At 41.6% G+C, this 24,545-nt stretch overlaps 1 protein-coding gene across 1 annotated transcript in view; it reads right to left on the bottom strand.

The window, feature by feature from the left end:
* Window positions 1-282: 282 nt before the first annotated feature.
* Utrn (utrophin) overlaps window positions 283-24,545 on the bottom strand; it is a 507,673-nt gene continuing 483,410 nt past the window's right edge. The window contains exons 67-75 of the mRNA XM_059272738.1: window positions 24,457-24,495; window positions 24,186-24,251; window positions 23,076-23,141; window positions 16,565-16,723; window positions 15,956-16,196; window positions 12,891-12,999; window positions 11,365-11,457; window positions 5,911-5,933; window positions 283-2,366 (exon numbers count right to left, since the gene is read on the bottom strand). Of these exons, the coding sequence (XP_059128721.1) occupies window positions 2,358-2,366; window positions 5,911-5,933; window positions 11,365-11,457; window positions 12,891-12,999; window positions 15,956-16,196; window positions 16,565-16,723; window positions 23,076-23,141; window positions 24,186-24,251; window positions 24,457-24,495 (805 nt within the window). The 3' untranslated portion in view covers window positions 283-2,357. The remainder of the gene's footprint in view (window positions 2,367-5,910; window positions 5,934-11,364; window positions 11,458-12,890; window positions 13,000-15,955; window positions 16,197-16,564; window positions 16,724-23,075; window positions 23,142-24,185; window positions 24,252-24,456; window positions 24,496-24,545) is intronic.

Genomic DNA, 24,545 nt, shown 5'->3' with positions numbered 1-24,545 from the left:
AATGCCGGTAGTACCAAGTTATAAAAATGAAGGCCCAATAAGCTACATGGATATACTTCTAACAGCCATTTCCCCTAGCAACAAGATTTTGTTCTGTATAGGAAATTGAGAAATAGATAAACATATGTATGTGCAAGAAAGGAAAGAGAGGGATAATGAGTAAAAGGAGACTGGATTAGAATATGTAGATTTATCAGAATATAGGCCTCTCTACAGTTTGCTTTCATCATATACATTCAAAGACCAGATTCCATCAGTGAACACAGCCAAACAGCAGAGTCATTTTGTGTTAAAATTACTTTTATTCAGGATGAAAAATACAATATGTAACCAGATTAGATGACAGTCTGTGATTAGTTCTTTACCACATATTTCAAAAGAACAATACACTTATTTCTCATTGTGGTTACTGCGATATATTTCCTCTTATTATTCAGAAGCTTACAATGTAGTGTTTTGTGTAGCTTTTTCTGTAATAGCAGATAGAGTTCATTTTGCATACAAATACAGGCAGGAAAAAAAAAAAGAGTACACGTCTTGTCAAAGTAAGAACAAGGAAGACACCAAATCTACAACCCGGGCTTCTGAGTTCAGGGAGTTTTCTGTTGACGTTGTTTAAATAGGTGCTTTCTTGGGTATGAAATGGCCTGAATAAAGCACTAGGCTTTGCACACTGCGGCACATAAAGCTATGTCCAACACGATGGAGGAAGGTGGTCCTGAGGTAGAAAGGTGATCATGGCTCTCCTCGTATATAAAACAATTTTCTTCTTCTCAAAATATCTATGCTGCAAATAGATACCCTTGCCCCCCAACCCACCCAACCAATCCTAAAAGAATAGCAACTGCTGACTTTCAGCCTCCTTCCAGCCAGATCCCAGCGAAAGAGAACCCAAAGTTAGCATGTCCTGATGTTTTAAAAGCACATATGTTTGAATCAAAACATATTACCTTTGCTTTTATTTTTGGTTTCTCTACAGTTGGTAATTAATTAAATGTTAAATTAAAAAAGAAAGAGAGAGAGAAAAAAACAACCAAATATCTAGTTGAATGCACTCAGAAGTAGAGGCAGGGGTACAATCATCTAAGCATTGGTTTCATTCTGGAGAAGCAGTGGTATAGGCTTGGGATTGACATCCTTCCCAGATGTGCTACTGGTCACATGAGGGGTCACGAGACATCTGTCCATTTGCCCCAAAGGTTCCCATGAGACAGGCACTAAGTGTCTGTCTGCTTTCATAAAGGAAACAGCCAGGGCTTTCAAAACTTACAAGGGACTTGAAAATACAAAAACAACAATTAAATTCTATTTAAAGGGAACTGAAGACCATGATGTGAACTAGTCTCACAATGGGAAAAGGGAAAAAAGTCTACTGTGTATCTTATGATGAAAACCAAGGCGGAAGGTACGCAAGGTTGTACCAACTTTTGTTTCTGAGTCAAAATGAAAATATGCTTAAATGGCAACCTTTGGTAAAATGATCTTTGAAACTATTACAAGGCAGTCTTCTTTATCAGAAAGACTGCAAGATGAAATAAATAAAGACATCAAGATTTAGTTACAAGAAAGGAATAAAAAGCAGGAGAAAAAATAACCCAGCAGCCTTTCCAATTAGTCCACAGGATTCTTAATGGAGTCATCCAATGGTTACTAGAGGGCTAAGTGGGTGATGTCAACTAAAGTTAAATATGGCTGTGTTGAAAGGGGACCCCTACTGCCCATCTGACTTCTGCTCCCTAGGATGAGGACTTTTCCTTCCAGAACTGCTGCTTACTCCACATACATAACATATTTGATTCAAATATATGAACTTATTAATTTGGCCAAATCATAGAAACAAATACACAGAATCTATTTGGTCGTGTGGCTGATGAATTATAAATAACCAAAAATATAACGGTAAAATAGTCAAATAAGAAATGAAGTTATTGTACAAGGTTAATATGAACAGCAGAAGGAATGTAATAATGCCAAGTGGTCTAATTCTTATGCAATTTTTCTCTTGGTTATTAAAAAGACAGTTTCATTAGAAAGCCCCCACCCACTTTCCCACGGCTGTATATATTATACAAATCAGTGACAAATGCATTACCACCTCCCAAATACTTCTGTGTTCATTAATTTACAGTTGCATAGAAAGGGGAGAAGAAAACAATAATATATGTTATTATAAAAACAAAATATCCTCTTCTCTTTGGATAATCAGTGTTTCACTCCCTCAGTAGAACACACAGTCAACGCTCAACAGCATGTGTCATAGAGCCACGGAGCTTCAGGTTGAATGGGACTTGGAATTGGCATTTGCAGAAGAGGGCAATACTGAAGGTCGAGAAGTGTTGGTTGGCTAGATGAATGCTTCACATTGCCTGTGGCAAGGGAAAACACCAAGGTCAGAACAGCATTTGCAAGAGGCTGTCTGGGTAATGAAGACTTGTCAAGTCTACAAGGAAAAATAGGGCTTCTTTCAGAACTAACCCAACTTTACATGGCTGTGTTCAAAGGGGACCCCTACTGCCCATCTGACTTCTGCTCCCTAGGATGAGGACTTTTCCTTCCACCCTGAAGTCACATGGTCAGCTTTTCATTAGAGTAGTCAACATCAACATAAAGTGGGGGAGGGTGTCCAGATGTCTTTTTTCTTGCCCAGGCTAGAAAACAAGGCTGGTAAAAATTGAGAGGTCTTGGCTTCTTCTTGGGAAAGGTAGCAATGATGTACGTGTTAGACTACCAAGACCGCATCTCAGTCTTCCTGGAGAACTAGGAGAGGACTCCTAGATAGGGACACTTTGATAAAGCCAACCTCTCTGTCCTAGAGAGGAGGAGACTGGAATTACAATCCAAGATGTGCAGAGGAGTCCATTCAACAGAAAATGCTCGAAGATCTAAATCCAAGCCACACTGTGGAAATGACCTAACAGTTTCCATGGGGAAGGCCAGCAAATGGCCTTTTAAAAGTATTGAAATTAGACACTTTTAACAAATTACTCCAAATGGAATAACCTAAAGGAAAGACGTGCCTCGTGGAATCACATGGGCTCTTTTGGGACTCGTAGTAAAGATCCCCTGCCTACGCTGACTTCTCATTCTGTGGAAGACCTTGATGTGTAACTGATTCCCTGGAATTGGAGGGAATTCATAAATTAGTTGCTGGCAAAGGTCTCCAAGGGGCTCTTTTACTTGCAGGTCTACTAAAAGTCAGTTGAGTCTTGTTTCAAGCCTATTCTCCATCGAACTTGCTTCTGCGTTGTACATTTTGCTGGTCTGAAGGAGGAAAAACTCAGCCAATTTTAATGGTAGTCTCACTGGGCTTTAGGTTACTGGATACTGAGGTAAGCCCTTCCAGGTGAAATGGGTGTGAAAGCTATCCAGGCATATGGCCTCATTCCTTTCTAACATGGGGGTCACTGCAAATAACTAATTCAAAGTATTTTAGGAACACAGAAGGCTAGAGATAAGTTCCACGTGGGAAGGGAAGGTGTTACTTATTATTTATATTGACAACTAAAGCTTTGGTGTTAATTTATTGTTGAAAAATGGATTAAAATTATTTTCATGTATTCTCTTATTCAGGATTTGGATGCATGTATTAAGTAGGTATGTAGCAGTTCTCTTTTTAGGCAGCAGAATTCTAATTTAATTTAATTAAATTTAATGGAATTTAATTCTAAAAAGATCAAAGTTTACAATCCTATGAATGAAAGTATAGGTTAAGCATCCAGGTGAAAATGGATACCTTTGATGACTTTCCCAGGGTATGGAAAATCCCCAGGAAAAAGAACAGAAAGTAGATGATGGAAGGCAGAGAATAAGGAGACCTCTAGAAAGAGTTATATAGTTACCGCACCCACCAGGTTGCTTTATAGTAGAGAACAATATAGCTCATCTACTCAATTTCTTCAAATCTAACACCAAAGTAGAAGGTCGCCAAGTTCACTCTCTGCTTCAAGTCATGTGCCTTGTGCCATAACGTGTCTGAGGACTGACAAGAAGATTCCCTCTCCCTTCCTGACCTCCATCTCTACAGCCGCGACCCCACCAGGGAGCCATCAGAACTGAACCCTTGGCCTTTCTCCCAGTTCTGCTACATGCCCGATTCTTGTTTACCCCTCCATCCCGTCTGCTCTGTACCATATAGAGATCTGCACACTCCTACATGTGTCGCCATGCCCTGCCCTCACTAGTTCTTCAGTCTGTCCTTCTGTGCTCTCTGGGTCACATGGCCCATCACCAAAGAAGCCCACACCCTCTCTTCATCCCAGAACACTTCCTTCCCTACTGACTTGGATCAGCATCCAGCTCTTCTTAAAGACACAGCCTCTGGATAGCCTGTAAGATCCCTATAACTCTTCCCTCCACGCTGCTCCATACCACCATGAGCCTCTTACCAGGCTGGACAGGGGCTTTCAGGGTTCACTTCATCCTCTTCTCCCTAAGATGCTTATTGGAGTTGCACATCATCAGAGTACGGTAACCCACTGTGCAGTCATCTGCTGGCCCCTTAAGCCATGCTCATTCATTTCTCAGGGAGCAAATATCTCAATGTCACCCAATTTGAGGCTGTTTGTAAAACTTGAAGATTTCAACACCCATAAGCATGAATCTGCCAAAACTCTGGTCTCTCTTCCAGGGACCCTACCCTCTACCCTCTTTAGCCATTCACACTAACTTCCAAATCCAACAATTATCTTTACTTATGGCCCCTCTAATACTTCAGTTTCTACCATCACACCTTCTGGTAGCCATCTCTAACTTCAGCTTACTTCTGCCAGGATGGTAACTTCACCCATCCTCTGACAGCATAAGATATAGATCATTGCCTCTCCTTCTTCCATCTTTGCCCAGAACGTGTCCTCACTTCCCTCACAATTGAACTCAAGACTCTGTTTCAATCCTTAAAATCACTTCTTTGCCTTTTCTCTTCATCAATTGTACCCAACGGGCTTAACACATTCAACTTTTCAAAATGGGTTAATGCAAAACGAGTCACCTTTGCTGTTTCTGCTCGTGAACTTCATTGTGGACAGAGGTCAACACAACCATAGGGATGGCTGGCATACAAAGTGGTGTTCCTTAAGAGCCACCTCAGTCACACTCTGTGTACGGGTGTGTCTGCTCCTCTGCACATGACCACATCTTCCCGTCTCTCTTTACACCTCCAATTCACCTTCTGCTGTCTCACTTCCCTTTATAATCCTTGTTTTCAATTTTCCAGGACAACAGAAGGCGTCAGAAGAAGATGCTACCTCTCCTTACTGCGTCACCAGTTGGCTTCACAGACACTTGTCTTCTAGCCAAGACCCCAGCTCTGCTTGCCAATAAGATGAGACAATGTTCATTGTTTTGAAAAGACTAATAAATTCACGGAAAAAAATGTTCTCCAAAGATTTTCTGTGGCCCTGTGGTATATTGTAACTAATAGTTCCTCCTAGGAAATCAAACAAAACTGATAGCTAGTCGGCTACAGCTTCTAGAAGTGCTCAATAAATACTTTCAATGAAAAAAAAATGCAACTTCCCCTTCACTGGAGTACTGATCTCGGCATTGTCCTTGTGATACCAGACATATTTTAAAGTCAGAGTTCTGGGACAGGGACCCTAAACAGACCTGTGAGATGAAAGGTCAGTCAAATCTACACAGAGTGACTTTATAAAGTAGACAGCATGGAATGACAGCAGAGATCCAGCGTCTGTCTTACTTTGGGTACCTGGCAGAATCTGGCTTGGGAACCCCATTTCCCTGCCTGACATCTTCAGAGCAACAACCTGTTGTCTAGAATCAGGTGACACTTAAACATCAAGTAGATTTACTCATTTATACGGAGAATGAAGCAGGACTAAATCAATAGTAGCGAATGTGCTTGCTCCAGGTCGGAATCAAGGTAGTAGAGTCAATCGGGCCATTAGCTCTTACCTGTGGCCTGCTGGGGACATTTGCTGGAAAAGAAAATAGAAGAAATCAATTGAGGGCTTTACTATTGCTTTGTGGCTTCCCTCCTCATGCATGCAAATGTGCTGAGTGCTCCTCAGAGGGAGAGAGCAGCTCTGTCCTCACAGGAGTGCTAGCGAGAAGTAGGAGCCAGCCTCCCCAACCAACCCTCTGGCCAAATGCTCTAATCAAAGCTAGTTTCCTCAGTAAGTGTCTCATAGTCCATGTGATTTAAAATACAAACATTCTACCAAAAAATATATAAAACACATGCTAAAACTCTAAAAACATATGCACTAAAACATTCAGGAAGCTCTTAGTTTTGTAAAAGAAAAATCTTAAAGGGGGTAGATGGGAGTCAGGGGGTAGGGAATGGGAGAAGAGAAGGGAGGAGAAACTGTGGTTGGTACGTAAAATAAAGAAAAAAATGTTAATAAAAATAAAAGAGAAATACTGAAGAAAAACTTCATCTTAAAACTGTGTCATGCATTTTTTGGCTTATGAATAATAAGTACAGAGGAGATCCTATATATTGTATTGAATATATAATTCAATTCTGACCAAAAGAGTCCTTCAAGGCGATGTATTTTCTGTCAACTGTGGCTCACTCTTGCCTGGAAGTTGTGGGAAGACGGTGGTTATACGTTTGCCGTCAATGAAAAAAGGGCTAATCTGTTCTTCAGCAGTCTTCTGGATTGGGATCAATAAGAACGCCTTCCATGGGTTCAGTTAAGAGCACAGAAGTTATGCTAGGGTGCCTAATTACCCTTCAGTGTCTTCCTAATGGAGCCCACCCCAGAGAAGCTGATGTCATGGGCTTAATGAGAGCCAGCACTTCTGAGTACTTTCTAGCTCTCTGCATTGCCAGCCTTATCTTTCACTGAGATCATCCTCATGTCCCTCGTTCTTGTGATCTCCATTAAAAGAAATTCAGACAAGATCACACAGAGTGTAGCCTGCCAGTCAGAGCTAATTACAGAGCAGGACAGAGCCCCTCGGAAGGAGAACAGTAATGACCAGAGGCCACTGTCCACATCCACATTTTAGACAGTTCTTCCAGTAGTTCGCAACCTTCCTAATGCTGCGACTCTTTAATATAATTCCTCATGTGGTGACTCTCAACCATAAAATTACTTTTGTTGCTACTTCATAACTGTAATTTTGCTACTGTTATGAATTATAATTCCAACATCTGATATGTAGGACATAAGATATGTGACCCCCAAAAGGGTCTCAGCTCACAGGTTGAGAACTGCTGCTTTATACTATTTTCAAAGATCCCAGGGCTGGAGAGATGCTTGGCTCAGCAGTCAAGAGCACTGGCTGCTAGCACCCATATTGCAACCCACAGCAGTCTATGTCTCCAGTTCTGAGGATCTGACTCCTTTTAGCCTCCATTGGCACTACATATACATGGTACAGACATACAAGCAAGCAAAACACCCTTGCGCATAAAATAAGAACAAAGAAATCCTTTTTAAAAAAATCTCGGAACAAGTAGCTCTTCCTGAGGAAATCTGGGTGACTGTCCCCTACAAGAGGGAGAAGTGGTATATTGTTGTCCTTAATGCCCACACAGTAACCTTAGAAAGTTTAGGATTCCTATAGTCTTCTGGATAGGATGTTTACCTCCTTCCAATGCCAGAGACATGACTCAGGACCCGTTTTTCTTTCCTGAACAGTAACTAAAGTCTTGCTATTCACAGTTGCGTTTTACAGGCCATTGACTATGTCCTCTAAGCTTGCCAATATCTGACGCTTTCACGGCAGAATCAGACACAGTATAGGGAAAAAGAAAGGAGGAGATTTGCATCTGATGACGGCAGTATCTATTCCTGGCCAAATGGGGAATGTCTCTAATCACGTCGCATGATTTCCTTCTCTCATTTTCCTGTTTTTGTTTGTTTGTTTTTGTTTTTGTTTTGAGGCAGAAAAGACATCAGTGGCCCACGCTAGGTCATCGTGAGGAAAAAAGAGAAGGTGAGAGGGTCACCTCCCTGTGATGGCAGGAAGGAAAATGTGAGCCCTACCTAGGATTTGGGAGAAGAACGAGGCTAAAACAAGCCCAGTCCTAAAGGTATGGTCCATCAGAGAGAGAGAGAAAAAAAAAAAAAAGAGTGAACCTGTGTAAGCATGTGAGCTTTACCCCAGGGTAGCTGAATTGAATTGCTAGTAAGGACAGGTTACATATACATTCCATCTGAAAGACAGTTATGCTTGTCTCTTAAATAATGAATATATAATAGTCAAACCCGTGACAGAAGTCTAATCCATTTTGCCTTCCTATCTCTCTTAATCAAATAAAAGGCTGTAGGAGATCCCCTGAACAAACTGTATAGATATTTTTTTTAAAGAAAATTAGGAAATCATTGCACTTTTGTAAGTTTTGAGTTTTTGATAGATGTCATTTAAGCTTGACACATGCAGGCAAGTCACAGGGGAAATATGCCTGTAGGTTAATAATAATTCTAAAAGCATTGGTTCCAGCAGCAAAAAATTACTCAACTCACTACAAATATTCCATACATTTAAACAACATAAGAAAACTATATTATGCTAAGAAAGAAATGATTATAGTCTTCAGTAGAATTTTTACAACATGATTGGCTAATTGTCAGCACAAATTAAATTCTATTCACCAATTTCACTAATTCTTAGTCAGGATGAGATAGTGATGCCTGCCTTGTTGTGCTGAGATGCAACGCCATTTTAAAAGACCACAATTCAAAGATGCCCTCAGGGCCAATTGCGATATTAATTTAAAATGCAAGAATTTTAAAGTCTTACACACAACACCATGCAGACATGGTTTTAAAAAATCTGCTAAAGTTGGCAATTCATGCAATTAGGATTTATGAATGCAGACTCTCATTTTAATTCCAAAATTGCCACAAGTGGAAATTCATTTGTAGCCATGCAAATTTTTTAATCCACAAAGGATCAAAAGTCAACATTAACATGCGGATCACACACCGGCTACAAGCAAATTGAAAGTTCTCCTTAGTTACAGAAACTCAGGAGATCATTTTGGCATTGAGAGAGTGCCAATCCTATTTATTTAGATAAACTTCCAAAGGTGGTCAATAAGCTTTGGGAATTGTAGAGCCTTAATAAAATATTTGCTAACTGAGCAATTTCAAAGGAGCATTAAAACTAATGAATCCTGCAAAACCTTCTTAAGTGCTACTGGGAAATTTTCAGTCATTAAACCTCTCCAGCTAGAAACATTATCATCCCAGCAAAACACTGACTACATGGTCTGGAAGTGTGCATTACGTACCAGGTCTATGCCACGCACTAATTGATTCTGTACCGATTTGAAATGATTTAATAATTTTTGGCAGAATTATGAGATATGTGTCAATTTTATAAATGAGGCAATGAAGCCCTTTTTCAAACAAAACAGAAAGCATTCCCTATCTTGGAGATTTTTTATGTCATCCAAAAAAAATGAATATAAGTAATGAAAAAGAGCAAACAGTGCCATTTTCAGAAGTAAAACAAACAGCATGTAAATTCCACAGGATTCTAAAATATACCATGTACCACTTCTTACATAAGAGGTAGTTGAATTCTTCACAATAACACACATGACTAAGAGTGCTCATCCACAGACAATTTCAACACTATAAACACTGTTGGATGTACAGACTTAAGGAGAATACCAACCGTTTCCTCTTAAAGAATTGCAAGCCTCTATAAATTACTCTTTGAACATTGAGGATGATGTCACAGGTAGATGATTTCATAGGTAAAGAGATCCCAAGGCAGGGGAAGGGTTTACCCTCTGCAGTGTGGTCTCCATAGAGACTAAACCTCATCTCAGGAACCAGTCACTGTGAACATCTCATCTTGTCCCAAACAATGGGAATTACATATTTGCATCAGGGGTCAGGGCATAAGGCAGCAACATTTACCTCCGAAGACTCAATGTTATTCTACAGTTACAATTTTTTTATTTTTCATTATAGTCTGTCTTAAGCAAGGCATAGGTGAACATTTTTAAAATCAAATATACAGATTAGAATATGCTTTGGGAAAGATTTAGAAGTGCTTCAGAAAAAGAGACTTGAATAATAAAAACCCTACACTTGTGGCACAACGTTTTCAATACAGAAATTATACATTTTTGTATTTATTACAAAGCATAGATTTAAGCATATTTCCCACTCTGACTTCACTGCCAACAGATTTTTTAGATAGAAAAGGTCCAGCATGACATTTCAAAAAAAACTTCTAAGCAGAATTCAATTTACAGAAGTGGTTTTTAAATGCTGAATGCATTTAGATGGAAGCAGAGCGAAAAGGTAATCATTTTTAGAAATTTTAATTTTGAAACTCTAACTCATAAAAAATGGTAGTTTTTTTCTAGACATTGAATGATAATAAAAACCTCTCAAATGAAATTCAACCTTGAACTACAATTAATATAATAAATTTAACATGTTCATCTATAGTACCAACAACTGATTTTTTTTTTCTCACTTAGGATGGAATTTTCTATGGAGCTGAAATAAACAGTGAAATGAAAGCCTGAGATTTATACAAAAATCTTAGTTTACTGACTGGCTGTCTTTAACATTAGTTTGAGAGGATTCACCCCTGAATTATAAATGACACATTAATGATATTTAAAAGTATTTGAAACATTAAAGTGGTGTGGCTATGGACACAAGCAGATCATTGCTTAACTGAGAGACCATGGAGGTCTCTAAGGTGATAGCCCAGCAGAGTCTACAAGGTGGCAAGAGGCCAGAGAGAAACCACTTAAAAACCTCAATTGATTAAAATCATTATGTAATTTCCCCTGGGATTTGGAGTGCTCTCATTGGGCGACTTTCTGGTTCTTGACTGTTCATATGGAGAATTCAGACTCATAATCTGTGACCCTGTGAATTGCTTGGCTTTTACATGACGATTACTTTATTTTCTGGAAAAAAAAAAATCACACTTCCAAAGGGGAGGGGATGCCAGAAATAATTTCTTTCTGAGCCTGACTATGAAGACATCTGACGATATGTCTCAGAGAAGTTAGGGAGTTACCTTAGAAAGGCTATTTTCATCCTACTTTGGCACGCCATTCAGTGTTCTTCTTTGAAGTTACACAAGTTTCTTATAGCCTGTACTTATGGGAAGTTTTGTCCTAAAAGCAGGCATTGTTCTATTGGACTTTATTTAGTCACTTACAAGCCATGTGGGAAAATCTCCAAGAGCAAGATCATACTGTCATTGCATCTCATGATCTGTCTGGTGTCACTGTGGGGCTCCATTTTCTTTGTCATTGTATGTACCTGTATCATTGCAGCACATCCTGCTATCTTGCTCTTACCACTGGCTTTTGTTATCATACCAAAGAAGACAGAGGGTTATGTACGGAGAAAGAGAAAGGACACAGGACAGACACCCTGCGGTGGCGGTGTCACAGTCATTCCTACTCACGGCTGCAAGAGGGAAACGTGCTGTTGATCTGCTCCATCACCTCTGTGAGGTCTGTGCTGGTGTCATGAGGCGGGGCCAGCAGGTCCTCAGATGCTGTGACAAAAGATAGAAAAAGCAGGGAGCTTGAAATTATTGCACATCCTTCTACCAAAGAACCCCGTGCAGGTAATAATACTGCAACCAGCCCTCAAAATATTAATGGGATATGAATTCTCATTGAAAAGAACAATTTTAGAGGGAATCAGGAGAGACATTTGTATTCACTGGACATGTGTAATATAACACATATACACATATAGCATAGAGAGACACACAGGGGACTGTACCCAGGTCTTTGTAAAAGCTAGGAGGTACTCTACCATTGAGGTATATATCCTCAGCCTCAGCAATAGACTTTTATATAGTTAAAAATGTATTCTATGTGTGTGTGAACAAATTTATATACTGAGAGAAAGTATAAAACTGCAAAATAAGGAACAGTGGATTTGATGCCAATGTGTTAGTTGAAAATCCATTACTTTGCACATAAAAATATTCTACCAATTTCTTTCTTCTTTCACTTTTATTTGGGAGCCTTTATCATAGGCTATTTTATTTTGATGTAAAAGATATCTATGTTCTATAGTTCTTTGTGCTTTGATATGTATTTTATTCTAGGACTGAAACCACAATAGCGTTCTTAACCCCATAATTGTCAGGGAGAGGTGCCCGTTGTGGCTGATGGTGTTGGTGGTACTTCTGCCTTAGCGGGCGAGCAGAGCCAGGCCCACTGAGACGGGGAGGGATAAAGTAGAGAAAACCAGGTTTGGTGATATTCTTCAGCCTTAGCTTTGGAACGTACACAACTGTAAAGATTGTAGAGAAATAATATATTGTAAATGATCGTTCCCAGGGACTGAAGAGATGGCTCAGAAGGGAAGACTGCTTGTTGCATGGGCATGAAGATCTGAGTTTGGATTCCAGAGTCCACCTCAAAAGCTGTCTGTGATCATGTGTGCTTGTAACCCCTAGTGATGAGGGGGTGAGGTGAGCTGAGACAGAGAGATTGCTGGGGCTTGCTGGTCACCCTAGCTCTAGGTTTAGTGAGAGACCCTGTCTCAAAGAATAAAGTGGAGACTGAGAGCTGGACACTGATGTCCTCCTCTGGCCTCTGGGAGCACCTTCACACATACATGTACATATAGTATACACACACACACACACACACACACACACACACACACACACACATCACAGACTATTCTCAAAGCAGAAAACATTAATTTCTTGCTTATTTCAAATGAAAAGAGCACTTGTCATCATTCACCAAAATTGAATCTACTCCTACACATTTTACAAACAAGCACCTCGTAACTAAAGTGTTTTTTGATATTATTCAAATGGCTCTGCATTCACTGAAGACTAGAGAGAATAATGTTTTATGCTTAAAGCACCCAGATGTAAGAATGCTGACAAACTGCAAAACAGAAAAGAGAGCTGAATCCCAAGCAGACTGTATGCAATGGCTTTGCTTCGGAGACACCCACCTGCCTGGTGGAACTGTGGGCCCGGGTCGGGGTCCAGGGAGTAGCTCAATGCAGAATGCTGAGGCGAAGCCCAAGGGGAGACACCGTTGATGCGGGAGTCGGAGTCAGGCTGAAACCACATGGGAAGTTAGAGGAAGAAAGATTCATGGAACCTAGAAGGAATGGGGCTTCCTCCCCGCCCCCACCATGGGCAGAAGAGCCTAAAGAAGCGCTTGCCTTTGGGTGCCTTCAGATGCATTTCAGCACTGGCTGCGTGGGAGCATGAGTACCACACGCTCTTTCTACCATCTTTGTCCTCTGAAGGACTCACTGGGTTAAGCTGCAGGATTTATTTCTGCTATCTCTATCTTTCAAATTCTGCATTATTTTTATATCAACCTAGTGAACTTAGAAGTGGGTCGGGGTTATCTTTTTGGAAACTAGCACTGGGATTCTAACATGGCAAACGTTCTAACTTTCAAAATTGCTCCCTTCCGAGGTGATGTCGAGAGAGTAGTTATCAGAGTGGTTTTGTATTCAGCAGGTTGAAACCGGATTCCAGCTGTGCTGCTCAGGAGCGGTATAGTTCGAGGCAAACCACAGAACCTTCTGTGTCACAGGTTTTGTGTGTATGAACTGTTTCAGTGTTAACTTGGTGTGCACTCAAGAGTCAAGAGGAAGCTGTGCTAAAAGCTTTACCAACCGGCCACAGCCATGTCATAGAATTTTGTCAGGAGAATGATGAATGAGTCTTTCTAAAGCCATTTTCCCAGCCTGATGCAGGGCAAACCCTTCATAATAGCTGCTGTGCATATCTTTGAACTGGTGATGGGTGTGCTGGTAAGTACATGGTTAAATTGGAAGTCGGATCTAGAGTATGGGGATGTAGAAGTTACTTTTTAATGCAGATTCTCCATTAAATCTCTATTAGTTGGAGTCTGGTAGTTTCCCCTATTCGTATTAAGTTAAATTTACCATCTACTTCTGGCACTTATGCTAAATCGTTACAAAGAGATAAGAGCATCACAGACTGGGATGGTCTGAGGCACTTGGATATCTGCTAGTTCCAAAAGCATTACTGCGTAAGTCTGGAAGCACGTGAGCCATTAGGCCCTGGGTCTAATAGGATGGAGGGAGTGGGGTAAGGTTAGAATGAGCCCAGGAGCCTTTTCTTGCTTCCTAAGAGCATCATCAAGCTGCAGCTGAGCAAAGGCTGCAAGCAAGCTTCTGGGATGGTTCCAGGTGGACACTAAGGTGTGTACATTAACATTTGATGCTCTAAGCCAGTGGTTCTCAACCTTCCTAATGCTACGGCCCTTTAATACAGTTCCTCGGGTCATGCTGACCCCAAACCCTAAAATTATTTTTGCTGCTACTTCATAACTGTAATTTTGCTACTGTTATGAATCATAATGTAAATATTTGATATAGACGATATCTTATATGCAACCCCCATGAAAGGATCACTCGAACCCCTCCCTGCCGCCACACACACACAGGGGGGTCATGACCCACAAGTTGAGAACGACTGTTCTTAGAGCTCACACAAGGAAACTTATCCTCTATTTAAGCACTGCTCAGGAAGTTCAAACTCACTCTACATGTCCTCCCCGCCCCCAGTGTATGTGACATTGAGGTTAGGCTCAAGCTGACAATCCGAGATCTTGACAGAAAGCCAAGTCTGGATTCACTTAGGAAACCACTATTTTTCTCAATATACAGAATTTCCAGGCTTTTAGGTAAATGACTCCCACAGCCACGTCAATGAAACTCTACAATGACAGGCAGAGAGAAGAGCAAATGGATAAAGGAAGGAGAGAGGTCTACTGCTCACGATGTAGGTAATGCACAAATTATAACGCTGTCAAGACTCCTGACAGGATAAAAAAGACCCCGATGGCAGCTATGTCAAGATGGCTTTCTCAAACGTAAGCCAATCCCCTGGAGAAAGGTTGGTTTTGCTTTGATGCAATACATCATTGGTGGGAAAAAAAAAAAAAAAAAAAAAAAGGCATCTCCGTTAGGATGTCGCCGGATGCTACAGCACACAGGCTGGAGGAAAAGGTAACTGTGATACGATGCTGGTGCCCATCAAGAAATCCTTTGCGGGGATTCGGCCCTACAGGCATCTACGGCAGAGCCTTCCTCACTGCTAGTTCTGTGAGCTGACTCTCCTCCTCATGTTAAGTCAGTCAAGCCATGGACCCCCTGCAGCATGCCATGTCTCCCGCTACACTGTCTTCTCTCACACGGCTGCTAGGAGCAGACAGGCAGAAGCCGCACCCTACTCCTCTTTTGTAAACCAAAGAACAGCGGTTTTTCACAACTGTAAGTTATTAGTCCGTGCTGAACTGTAAAAGGAGTGTATCCGCTTCTGATCAATATCAAGAAATAAAAGCAAGAGAAAAGGAAGTGAGGGGGGAGGGAAGAGAGGGAAGGAAAAAGCAGGGGAAGGGAAAAGGAAAGAGAGAAGGAAAAACAGGGAACCCAGGGTAAGAGGTGCCATCGCTGTAAAAGGCGTGCATTATTTTGGATTCACCATAAATACGTTTTCCTCTCAACATAAATTGTGCTTCTTATTGTCAAAAAAGTTTGCAAACCACCGCTATGGAACCTCCCCCCACCCCCCCTCCCCACCCCCGCCCCCTGGTGTGAGGAAATGACAAAAGCAAATTCATAGCCATATGTTCCTTGGGTGATTTTTGAGGCATCTGCTCGCTCACTCCTGGTGAGTTCACTGGAAGAAAGAGTTAGATGGAAGATTTGAGGTCATTTGCTGTCCCCAATCTCCATGGACGCTTTCCGTATGCAGGCTCATGTGTACCGCAAGATTTTTCTTTTAAATTAAAATATTCCAAGCTGAGATTTCAGCACAAAAGAAGAAGAAATTCTACAGTCAGATGAGAAAACACATGTTTGTATTGGTGAAGATTACATTTGTACACATGAACAGGGATTTCTGAGCCAGTAAACACTGAACTAACCGTGGCAGTGAAGAATTGAAGGTGGATGTCCTAACAGCTACCATGGCCAGACCCGGGCTTCTGGGAGGTTCCATGTAGAGGCACAGGACTCCACATCCCTACCTGCTCCAGAAGCTGTCTGAGGCGGTGCAGCTGAGACTCCAGCTGTTTATTGTGATCTTCCAAAATCTGCATCCTCGCTTCCAGCCGCCCTTTGTGCTGCCGAAGGAGTTTAGCCTCCGCAATAAGTTCTGAGTCCTCGGATGTGTGATGAGGCGATACGATGGACTCTGGAGGTGAGCCCACAGGGAGCCCCCTTCTCAGGTGCTGTTCCTTCAGTTGCTCGTACTCCACCTGCAGATTCCTAATCCAGAAAAGGAAAAACAAAACAAAACAACAGAACTATTAGGAGGTCCATCCTCTTCTCTCCCAAGCTGTCTAGGAACTCCAAATTTAGCTTGTACTGCTTAACTTTGTCCTATGGAGAAACATTCACTAACAGGAAGAGGGAGGAGGAAGAAAATGGCTTTCAAGAAGGAGTGCTTCCGGGCTCCATCAACACAACTCAGCTACAGCAGGCTCCACTCACACCCCAGCCAGCTAATATCCTCCCAAACCTCGACCTCATTGTGATGTCTTTGTCACAGCTCTAAAAAGAGGGCGGGGAGGGGCTGTTGGCCTTCCCAGGAGAGAGAGAGAGCCTTGTATTTTCTTTGGCTGGGTCTAGCACACCTTTGTTCTTCCTCCAAGTCAGCAATGATCCGCTCCAGTTCCCCGCGCTCTTCCCTCTCCACGGACTTCAAGATCTGAGCTGGACTCTGTGGCTGGCTCACGGGAGACTCCCCACCCAGTGTCTGGCAGTACTGCTGGATGAGGGCATGCTCGTCCTCCCTAGCGAGACAAAGAAGATAGCGGCTCACACCTGGGTGGTGAGGTCTCTGAGCACACAAGAAGTAACAACAGTGATGCTGGGACTGGTGGCTGGACCAGGCTGCCTTGACTGTATCTCCATGACAGTCCTTTGAAAACTCAGGCTGGCTGGGCGGTAGTGGCGCACACATTTAATCCTGCACTCGGGAGGCAGAGCCAGGCAGATCTCTACTTAAGACCAGCCTGATCTATAGAGCGAGCTCTAGAACAGGCTCCAAACTACACAGAGAAACCCTGTCTGGAAAAACAAAAGAAAAAAAAAAAAAGAAAACTCAGGCTGAATATTCAGGGCTTGTGTATGATAAACTCAACATCTCAAAACATGAGTGTCATAATCTGTGATTCTCACAATCCCCAAAGAGTCATTCCACTCTACAGAGAAAATAAAATAAGGCACAGAAGTTCCTCTAAATAAGAGTAATACGTTGCTATAAATAGGCTTAACTGGATGTTTCCCACCTTATGGCCACAGGCTGCATGCAGCCCAGAATTAGCTTGGGATGTGGTCTAACATATTTGTAGATAACAACATAATGTTACAATGTCCAAAAGTTGGAATGCCTAGAAGCAGTTAATATAAAAGTTTAAGATGTTACAGGCAAACATATCACTCAATGACTACCAAAACAGTAGATTAAAAGATCACTGAGCCAAGAACAACCGATCTTTAGATTTGGTTGTGACCAATTTTGCCATGTTTGATAATCCAAAGAATTTTTAATTTACATTTTTATTTAACTAACAGCATAGACACAATTGTACATATTTATAAAAATAGCAATAGATATTTTACCTGGTACAATCACAAATAATTTTTAGGACCAATATCCTGCACTAAATCATTAATTGCATTTAATTCAGTGAGGTTCCTCATCTAAGGATCTGTTACTGAAGTAGATACATCAGCAGTAGGGTAGACAGACCAAGAAGACAAAGCCAAGTCTGCCGGAAATATCTTTTCTTTCTTTTCCAGGCAGATCTAGTTGGATGTCCTCAGGAAGGTGTGACTGCCACATCTCCTGGCTCGTGAGATTACAGAGTCCTCTGACACACTGGACCTGGCCCATTTCAATAGTTTCTGACCAGCAGTGGAGATACAGGATAAGGCCTCAGGAAAATAAGATGTAAGCGATACCGCCACCAGAGTTTAAAATGGAACTGTCCTATGGCTGAACCTCCAGTGGAAGCTGTGTGGCCGCAGGGATCTCTCAGCTGCCCTGGACCAGAGCATGTCCTAAAACAGCCAAGGAGAACCCGGAAGTCCTGGATCTTTCACTCTTTCACCTGGGCCTTGAGATTACTCTGCTCTCTGCTCTCGTACAGGTGAGTATCTCGTACCGGATCCTGGGCAAGCACTCTGATTCTTGTGCATGACACAAAATCCATCCTTGGTGTCTCACACCTTCGCTCTGACTATCAGGGGTCTGAAATTGCATCTATAACTTAGTGTGCTCTTGGATAAGGTGTGCTCCGGCACAGAGATCAAAGACACAATGAAGCCAAAGAGAAAACTGGGTATTATGCTTGCCTAAGTACCAGAACAGAGCTCCAGTGACCTATTGGTAACTTACTGGGCCTCCTTCCTGCATGTAGCTTCCCCTTCTCTTCTCCAACCCCCCAGAGAGAGACTGACTGTACACTCTCACTGTATACACCCATACATATGAATGTGTGTATACATACATGCGTATATAAAAAATAAAAGCCATAGACTTTGGCTAAGCTGAAGTGCCTAACTTGACCTCCCTCTTCCTATGAAATGCCTTTGACCAGGGGTGTTGATGGGCTGTTTACAATACAGGTAGAGTGAACAAATGCAGCAGGTAGATGGCATAGGAGGTGGAGTTGGCTATGACATCATCTTTTCACTGTTAGTAGTAAATGCAAGGTCCCTGGGGGAACAAAAGGAGCCTTTATAAAATCTCCTGGAGAACAGAAAAATGGGTATACCCTCCCTGCAGAGCTGACAGAACTCCTAGGCTACCCACACCGAGAAATCAAACAGAAATCTGGCAGGGAGGGTCAGCCAGACGATGCAGCAGGTAAAAGTGGATGCTCTAAGCCAGATGACCTGAGTTTGATCTCCAGGACCCAGCAGGTGGAAGGAGAGCACTGACTCCCATAAATTGTCCTCTGACTTTCATGGTGTGCGTGCGCGTACACACACACACACACACACACACACACACACAGAGGTAATAAATATTTTTTAAAGTTGGGCACTGGGAAATCCCTTGAAATTCTGTTTGGGAAGCATTTTGTTGTCAACATTTACGTAAGTTTTCCACTTTTTTGAACTGGATGGTGTACAGCGCGTTGTTATAATTATCATGGCCACTAACAGTACATTGTTTGTTATGGTGTCTGGAAGAGAATTAAAACCATCTCTACAAAAATAAAAAAAAATAGAAATAATTTATGTGTAGCCTATAATTTGGGCCTTAAATGTTTTTCATAGATTATTAGTCGTAAAGGTTAAATTCAAAAAATAGATACATTCTAGTCTTTAATTGTGTATAATAAAAACCAAAAGCACCCTCATTATGTAGATGCTACATCATATACCAGATTAGGGTCATTAAGTATCAATAGTATGTACCACACTGAAATAGAAAGTATTTTTTAAATGTAGGCCTGCACCAAGAAGTATCGTTAAATGGAATGTAATTATACTGCATTTTTTGCACATGGTAAATACTATCTACATTACAAAATTAGTACCTATCACATGATGAGAGAACTGTGATTCTCTTGATGACCTTTTAAAACCAATGGTCTTTTCTGGGTTTTAGACTTAGAAACAGTAATTCCAGTGTAAACCACAGCCAAGCTCCCACTTTGATCCACCCAGTAGCAGAAAGTAGACGGAATGAGAACCTGGCAAAGGCCTCAGGAGCTGTGGCCTAAGGGTCCCTAGGGCTGTCCTGAGTCCTGTCCCTTATGTTGTTTATGATCAACTTTTCCTACATTTGTATGATCAACTCTTCCTACAAAGGTGCTTAGTAGCCTTAAAATCAATGCCTCGCTAAATCATCCAGAGTCAGGCTTTGGGAAAAATAAGGAGTGCTTGAGACTGGACGTATGTGGGAACTAAAGCTGGGAAACTGGTATGTATTCCAGGGTAAGAAATTAGCATCCTATGATACAAGAGAGTTCAATGAACAATGAAAGATTTCATGGAGGGGAATGCTTGGGGAGAGGACAGGGAATTGTTTCCATGATCAAATTTGAGGGATCAAAGCCAACTGAAACTACAGGCATGTTGGCTGTGGCTGGAGGTACAACAAATAAACAAACAAACAGAAGAAAGCATTGACCGTGGTCTTTCCTAGCTCTGTGGCTGAAGGGCTTTCACCGTGGGCAACTGTTAGCTCACCATTCCATACCACGCTTGGAGAAGACACACAGCTGCATATCACCTGACTAAACATAATCCCGGGGCAGAAAGGACAGTACAATTAGGTAAAGGTGGTGCCACATGCCTGTTATCAAGAATACTTCATAGGGTGAGGTAGAAGGTTGGACATTTGAGGCCAGCATGTGCCACATAGTAAAATCCTATTCAAAAAAAAAAAAAAAAAAAAGGAAAAAAGAAAACAAACAAACAATAAAAAACAAAAACAAAATAACAACAAAAAACAGGGCTAGTGGGTTCTGAGTACTGTCTCTTAATAATATTTTAATTTAATTGTAACTGCACATACATGTGAGGACGCACCAATTTGAGTAGGGCTCTACCAAATAGCCTACAAATAACTGCCTCTCACAAGTGGCTCTATTGTTTTACTGTACATTTATACTCTAGGAATAAAATAAACATCTGTTGAATGAATCATCACTTCAAATGGCAGCATATTAAATCTGTTCAGCTGCTAATCATCCAGTTATCTTCTCTGTTCTGAAACATTAGTGATAAAATTTAAAATAGTGTTTATTTTAATTTGAAGACAGTGTATATTCAATTTGAACATTGCCTGTACTCTGTTCACATACAAAAATAAACACGTTAAAGAAGTTAGACTTTTTTTTTTTTTTTTTGGTTTTTCGAGACAGGGTTTCTCTGTGTAGCTTTGCGCCTTTCCTGGAACTCACTTGGTAGTCCAGGCTGGCCTCGAACTCACAGAGATCCGCCTGGCTCTGCCTCCCAAGTGCTGGGATTAAAGGCGTGCGCCACCACCGCCCGGCTAGAAGTTAGACTTTTATCTTAACTTTTTTTTTCATTTAATTTCCGGATACTTTCAACACTGGTAAGAATTAGGCTGATTTAAAAGTTATTTCAGATACTTAATTACTTTAGATGAAATACCTACTGGTAGGTTACATATGAAAGAACAGAGCAAACGCTTTGTTATCTTGAGCTAGAAATGGACTCTGGTTCAAAACACCTGAATAGTGATGCCTAAGTCATGACTGTATGATGGTTAAGTGCTAAGATGCCAAACTTTGATGTTTAAAATTGAAAAATTTCACAAGAGCGTCCATGTATAAGCTTAATGACAAATGAAAACTAAAATATACATGAGGGAGACATTCTTTATCAGTTTGCTTAGCAGTAGTACTCAACATATGGATCAAACCCCTTTGAGGGTCTAATGACCTTTTCACAGGGGTCATCTAAGAGCATCTGCTTACCAGACATTTACATTACTATTCATAACACTAGCAAAATTACAGTTATGAAATAGCAACAAAAATAATTTTATAGCTGGTGATCACCACAACATGAGGAACTGTATTAAAGGGTCACAGCGTCAGGAAGGTTGAGAACAATTGGCTTAAGGTATTCTACCTGGCTTTCTCCAGTCTTTGTTAGTGAAAACCATGTAGGTATTATGTTCTAGATATTCTCTGTTCCTCCTAGGCCTCCTTGTGTGGTCTAATCATACTGAGCTCACAAGTCATATAAACTCGAAACTACAGAAGCCTCTTACACATCATCTCATAACTAATGTGAAAAACAAGGTCAAAACAAGTTCCCAAGAAAGAAGATCTATTATAGTGGATCATCAGAGAGAAAGCAATTGCCAAGAGCCTTCCATAACCAAGCTGAAGATGCACAGCGAGGAAGCCAGACATAAAATATCTGGCTTTGAAGCTATTTTAAAAAGATATTCCAAAGTCAATGAGGCTTTTCTCGCTTCCTAATAAAATAAAATATTTGCAAGGGAGTTACTTTCAAATGAACGGCAGGGAGAATACGGCTAAGCATGTGTGGATAGCATTGCTAAGAGAACAGAGACTGTGGAGAAAATGGTAGTGAGCAGGAAAAAGAGGAGTTTGCAAAAGTGTGTTGATTCTATGGAAGTGTATTTTAAAATGATCACTCAACAGCAATATTATGAGCTGAGGAGATGACTCAGTAGGCAAAGTGCTAGCCATGGAAGCATGAGGACGTGAGTTCGGATCCCCAGCACTGGTGTGAAATCTAAGTGTGGTAGCACATACCTGCAACACTAAGGCTGATGGGAATCAAGGGGCCTGGAGGTGGGGAGTAGAGAAAGACAGATCCCTTGGGCTTGTTGGCTAGCCAACCTAGCCAAATAAATAAGATCCATTTTCATTGAGAGAGACTGTCTCAAAAAACGTAAAGTGGACAACAATTGAGAAAGACACCTGATGTTGATCCCTGGCCTCCACACACATGTGCAAACATATGCACCTATATACATATATATGTATACACACCCACAGAAATACAAACATGTAACACACATCCCCAAAAGTGCATATCAATATTATATTATTGTAAAGCAATCGGATTGTTCTAGAGCAGGTGAGCTGATTCATTGACACAAACAAATAAGTAAATAAACATATTTCATTTACACTAAGATGACTTAAAAGCATAAAATATGCACAGGCTTTTTGGAAACACACATCAATTTTGATTGGGATCTAAACTCAGAGGTCCATGAACTCAGATTATTTCTGAGACCATAACACAAGGAGGTAGTGTTAGTCAACTAAGAACTTCCCACATTCCAGAACCAGGTTCCTCTCACCTTCAATGACTCACCACTAACACTCCTGTCATCACTAATGTGACATGCTCCCACCCTGATATATTTTCCCTATGTGTATGCTCCATCCTCCCTATAAAGCCCGCCATCACAACCTGGTCACCTCTGTTTTTCCATCCTGTTCAGAGGCAGTCTTTTGTGTGCCCCCCCCCCCACAGAGCTCCCCAGTAAATCTTTTGCATGAGGTGGTGTGAATTTTTGTAGCCTGCCTTGGCCCCAATCGCCAAGATACTCTTTCGAAGCAAAACCCTTTCAGGCAGCCTCCTGGGAAGATTCAATCAGGATGCACTTACACGCTTCCTGTGGTAGAGCTGCTGTCTGTCAGAAAAGATCCATTTGTCCTTTCCATCTGGGCCAGTCTGAAAATACAAACACAAGGGATGAAAATCATGTGGCCACCACTGCTGTGGTCATCCATTATTTTTAAATCTTCATTCATTCTGTAAACAGAAAAGGGTCCAGATATCGCACAGTGGTTGAATGGAAAACATCTCTCCTGGTGAGGGGCCATTTGCTTACCACTCACATAGGGTCTGTAGGCTATTACCTTACACTACAGTGTGTGGTCTTCTCCTTGAGCTCCCAGGCCCTCCAGCTGGTCCCCAATGAAGTGAAATGTCCTTCACACACAAATCTAAGTATGTTTCTCTCAGGTCTGAGAAGTCACCATGGCTTTTCTCCATCTAGAATGCGAGCTAACTCCTGGGCAACTGGCTCTGTGTTACTAGACCATGGCTTTGGCATCCCATGGTCTCTCAACTCCTTTCCCTCCTGTGGCTCAGGAAACAAGCCACTGTCTTTTCACAGCATGTTCTCTACCAGCCCAAGAGTGCCTTTCTCCAAAAATGTGACTTAGTCTCAATTCAGCTCAAATGTTACCATTTGTTTTAATGGGTCTTAAACTAGAGATTTTGGACACAGTTGGCTTCCAGGATCACCAATGGTTGGTATTAAGCAGTTTCCCAAAAGTTCTGCACACTCCCTGTAGGCCTATATTTTGCATTGTTTAGGGATTTAATGACAAACCCTAACAATCAGGCATTAACGTAAGTTTAATTACATATTGCAATTCATATGTGCATGTTCTCTGGAGAGGCGCTCCAATCACTACTTTCATTCACTGAAACTAGGTTATATTATCTGGATCCTGCCTGCTCCGTGTTTGCGGTCTCAGCAGCTCTGTCATCGCAGCCTATTGAAATCTACTCCTCATAGAATACATAGCAGGTGTTTGGTAACGTGTAAATCCCACCATGGAAAGATAAAGGCCCAGGTTCCGCATGTAGTAGAACCATGACTTCTGCAAAAGCACTCCCACCACAAGGTCCGTCAGCAGCATTGAACGGCTACAAAAGCAGAAACACTCTGGGGGGCAGAGCAGGGGATGTCTATCGGTCTCTTACCGCGTGGCGTATTGCTCAATTCTTGAGTGGGTGTCATCATGAAACAGCTGAGGGGAGTGTGAGGGGCTGCGAAGAGAAAAGAAAGGCAAGGGCTTTATTCTCAGTCTCGACAGGCGTTACCGGTTAAAAGGTTAGTTAAGTAACGGATTTGCCATGCAAACACACCACCAGCGGTGTCACCCAGGAGGGAAAAACAGTAGTGTGGACCCATGCAAATGCAATGCGCCCGATCGGAACTCCCCTCCTGTGCACGGGGGCTGTGAATACTCACTCATAGTGCTCTGGCCACATACTGATGAGTGTGATAGGACTGCAGAGAGGGGAGAGGGAGACAAAAGTCACAGAACAAACATTTAGAGC

This window comes from Peromyscus eremicus, chromosome 8b (assembly GCF_949786415.1).
Source record: "Peromyscus eremicus chromosome 8b, PerEre_H2_v1, whole genome shotgun sequence".
Taxonomy (NCBI): domain Eukaryota; kingdom Metazoa; phylum Chordata; class Mammalia; order Rodentia; family Cricetidae; genus Peromyscus; species Peromyscus eremicus.
This window is presented reverse-complemented; position numbering and strand designations above follow the sequence as displayed.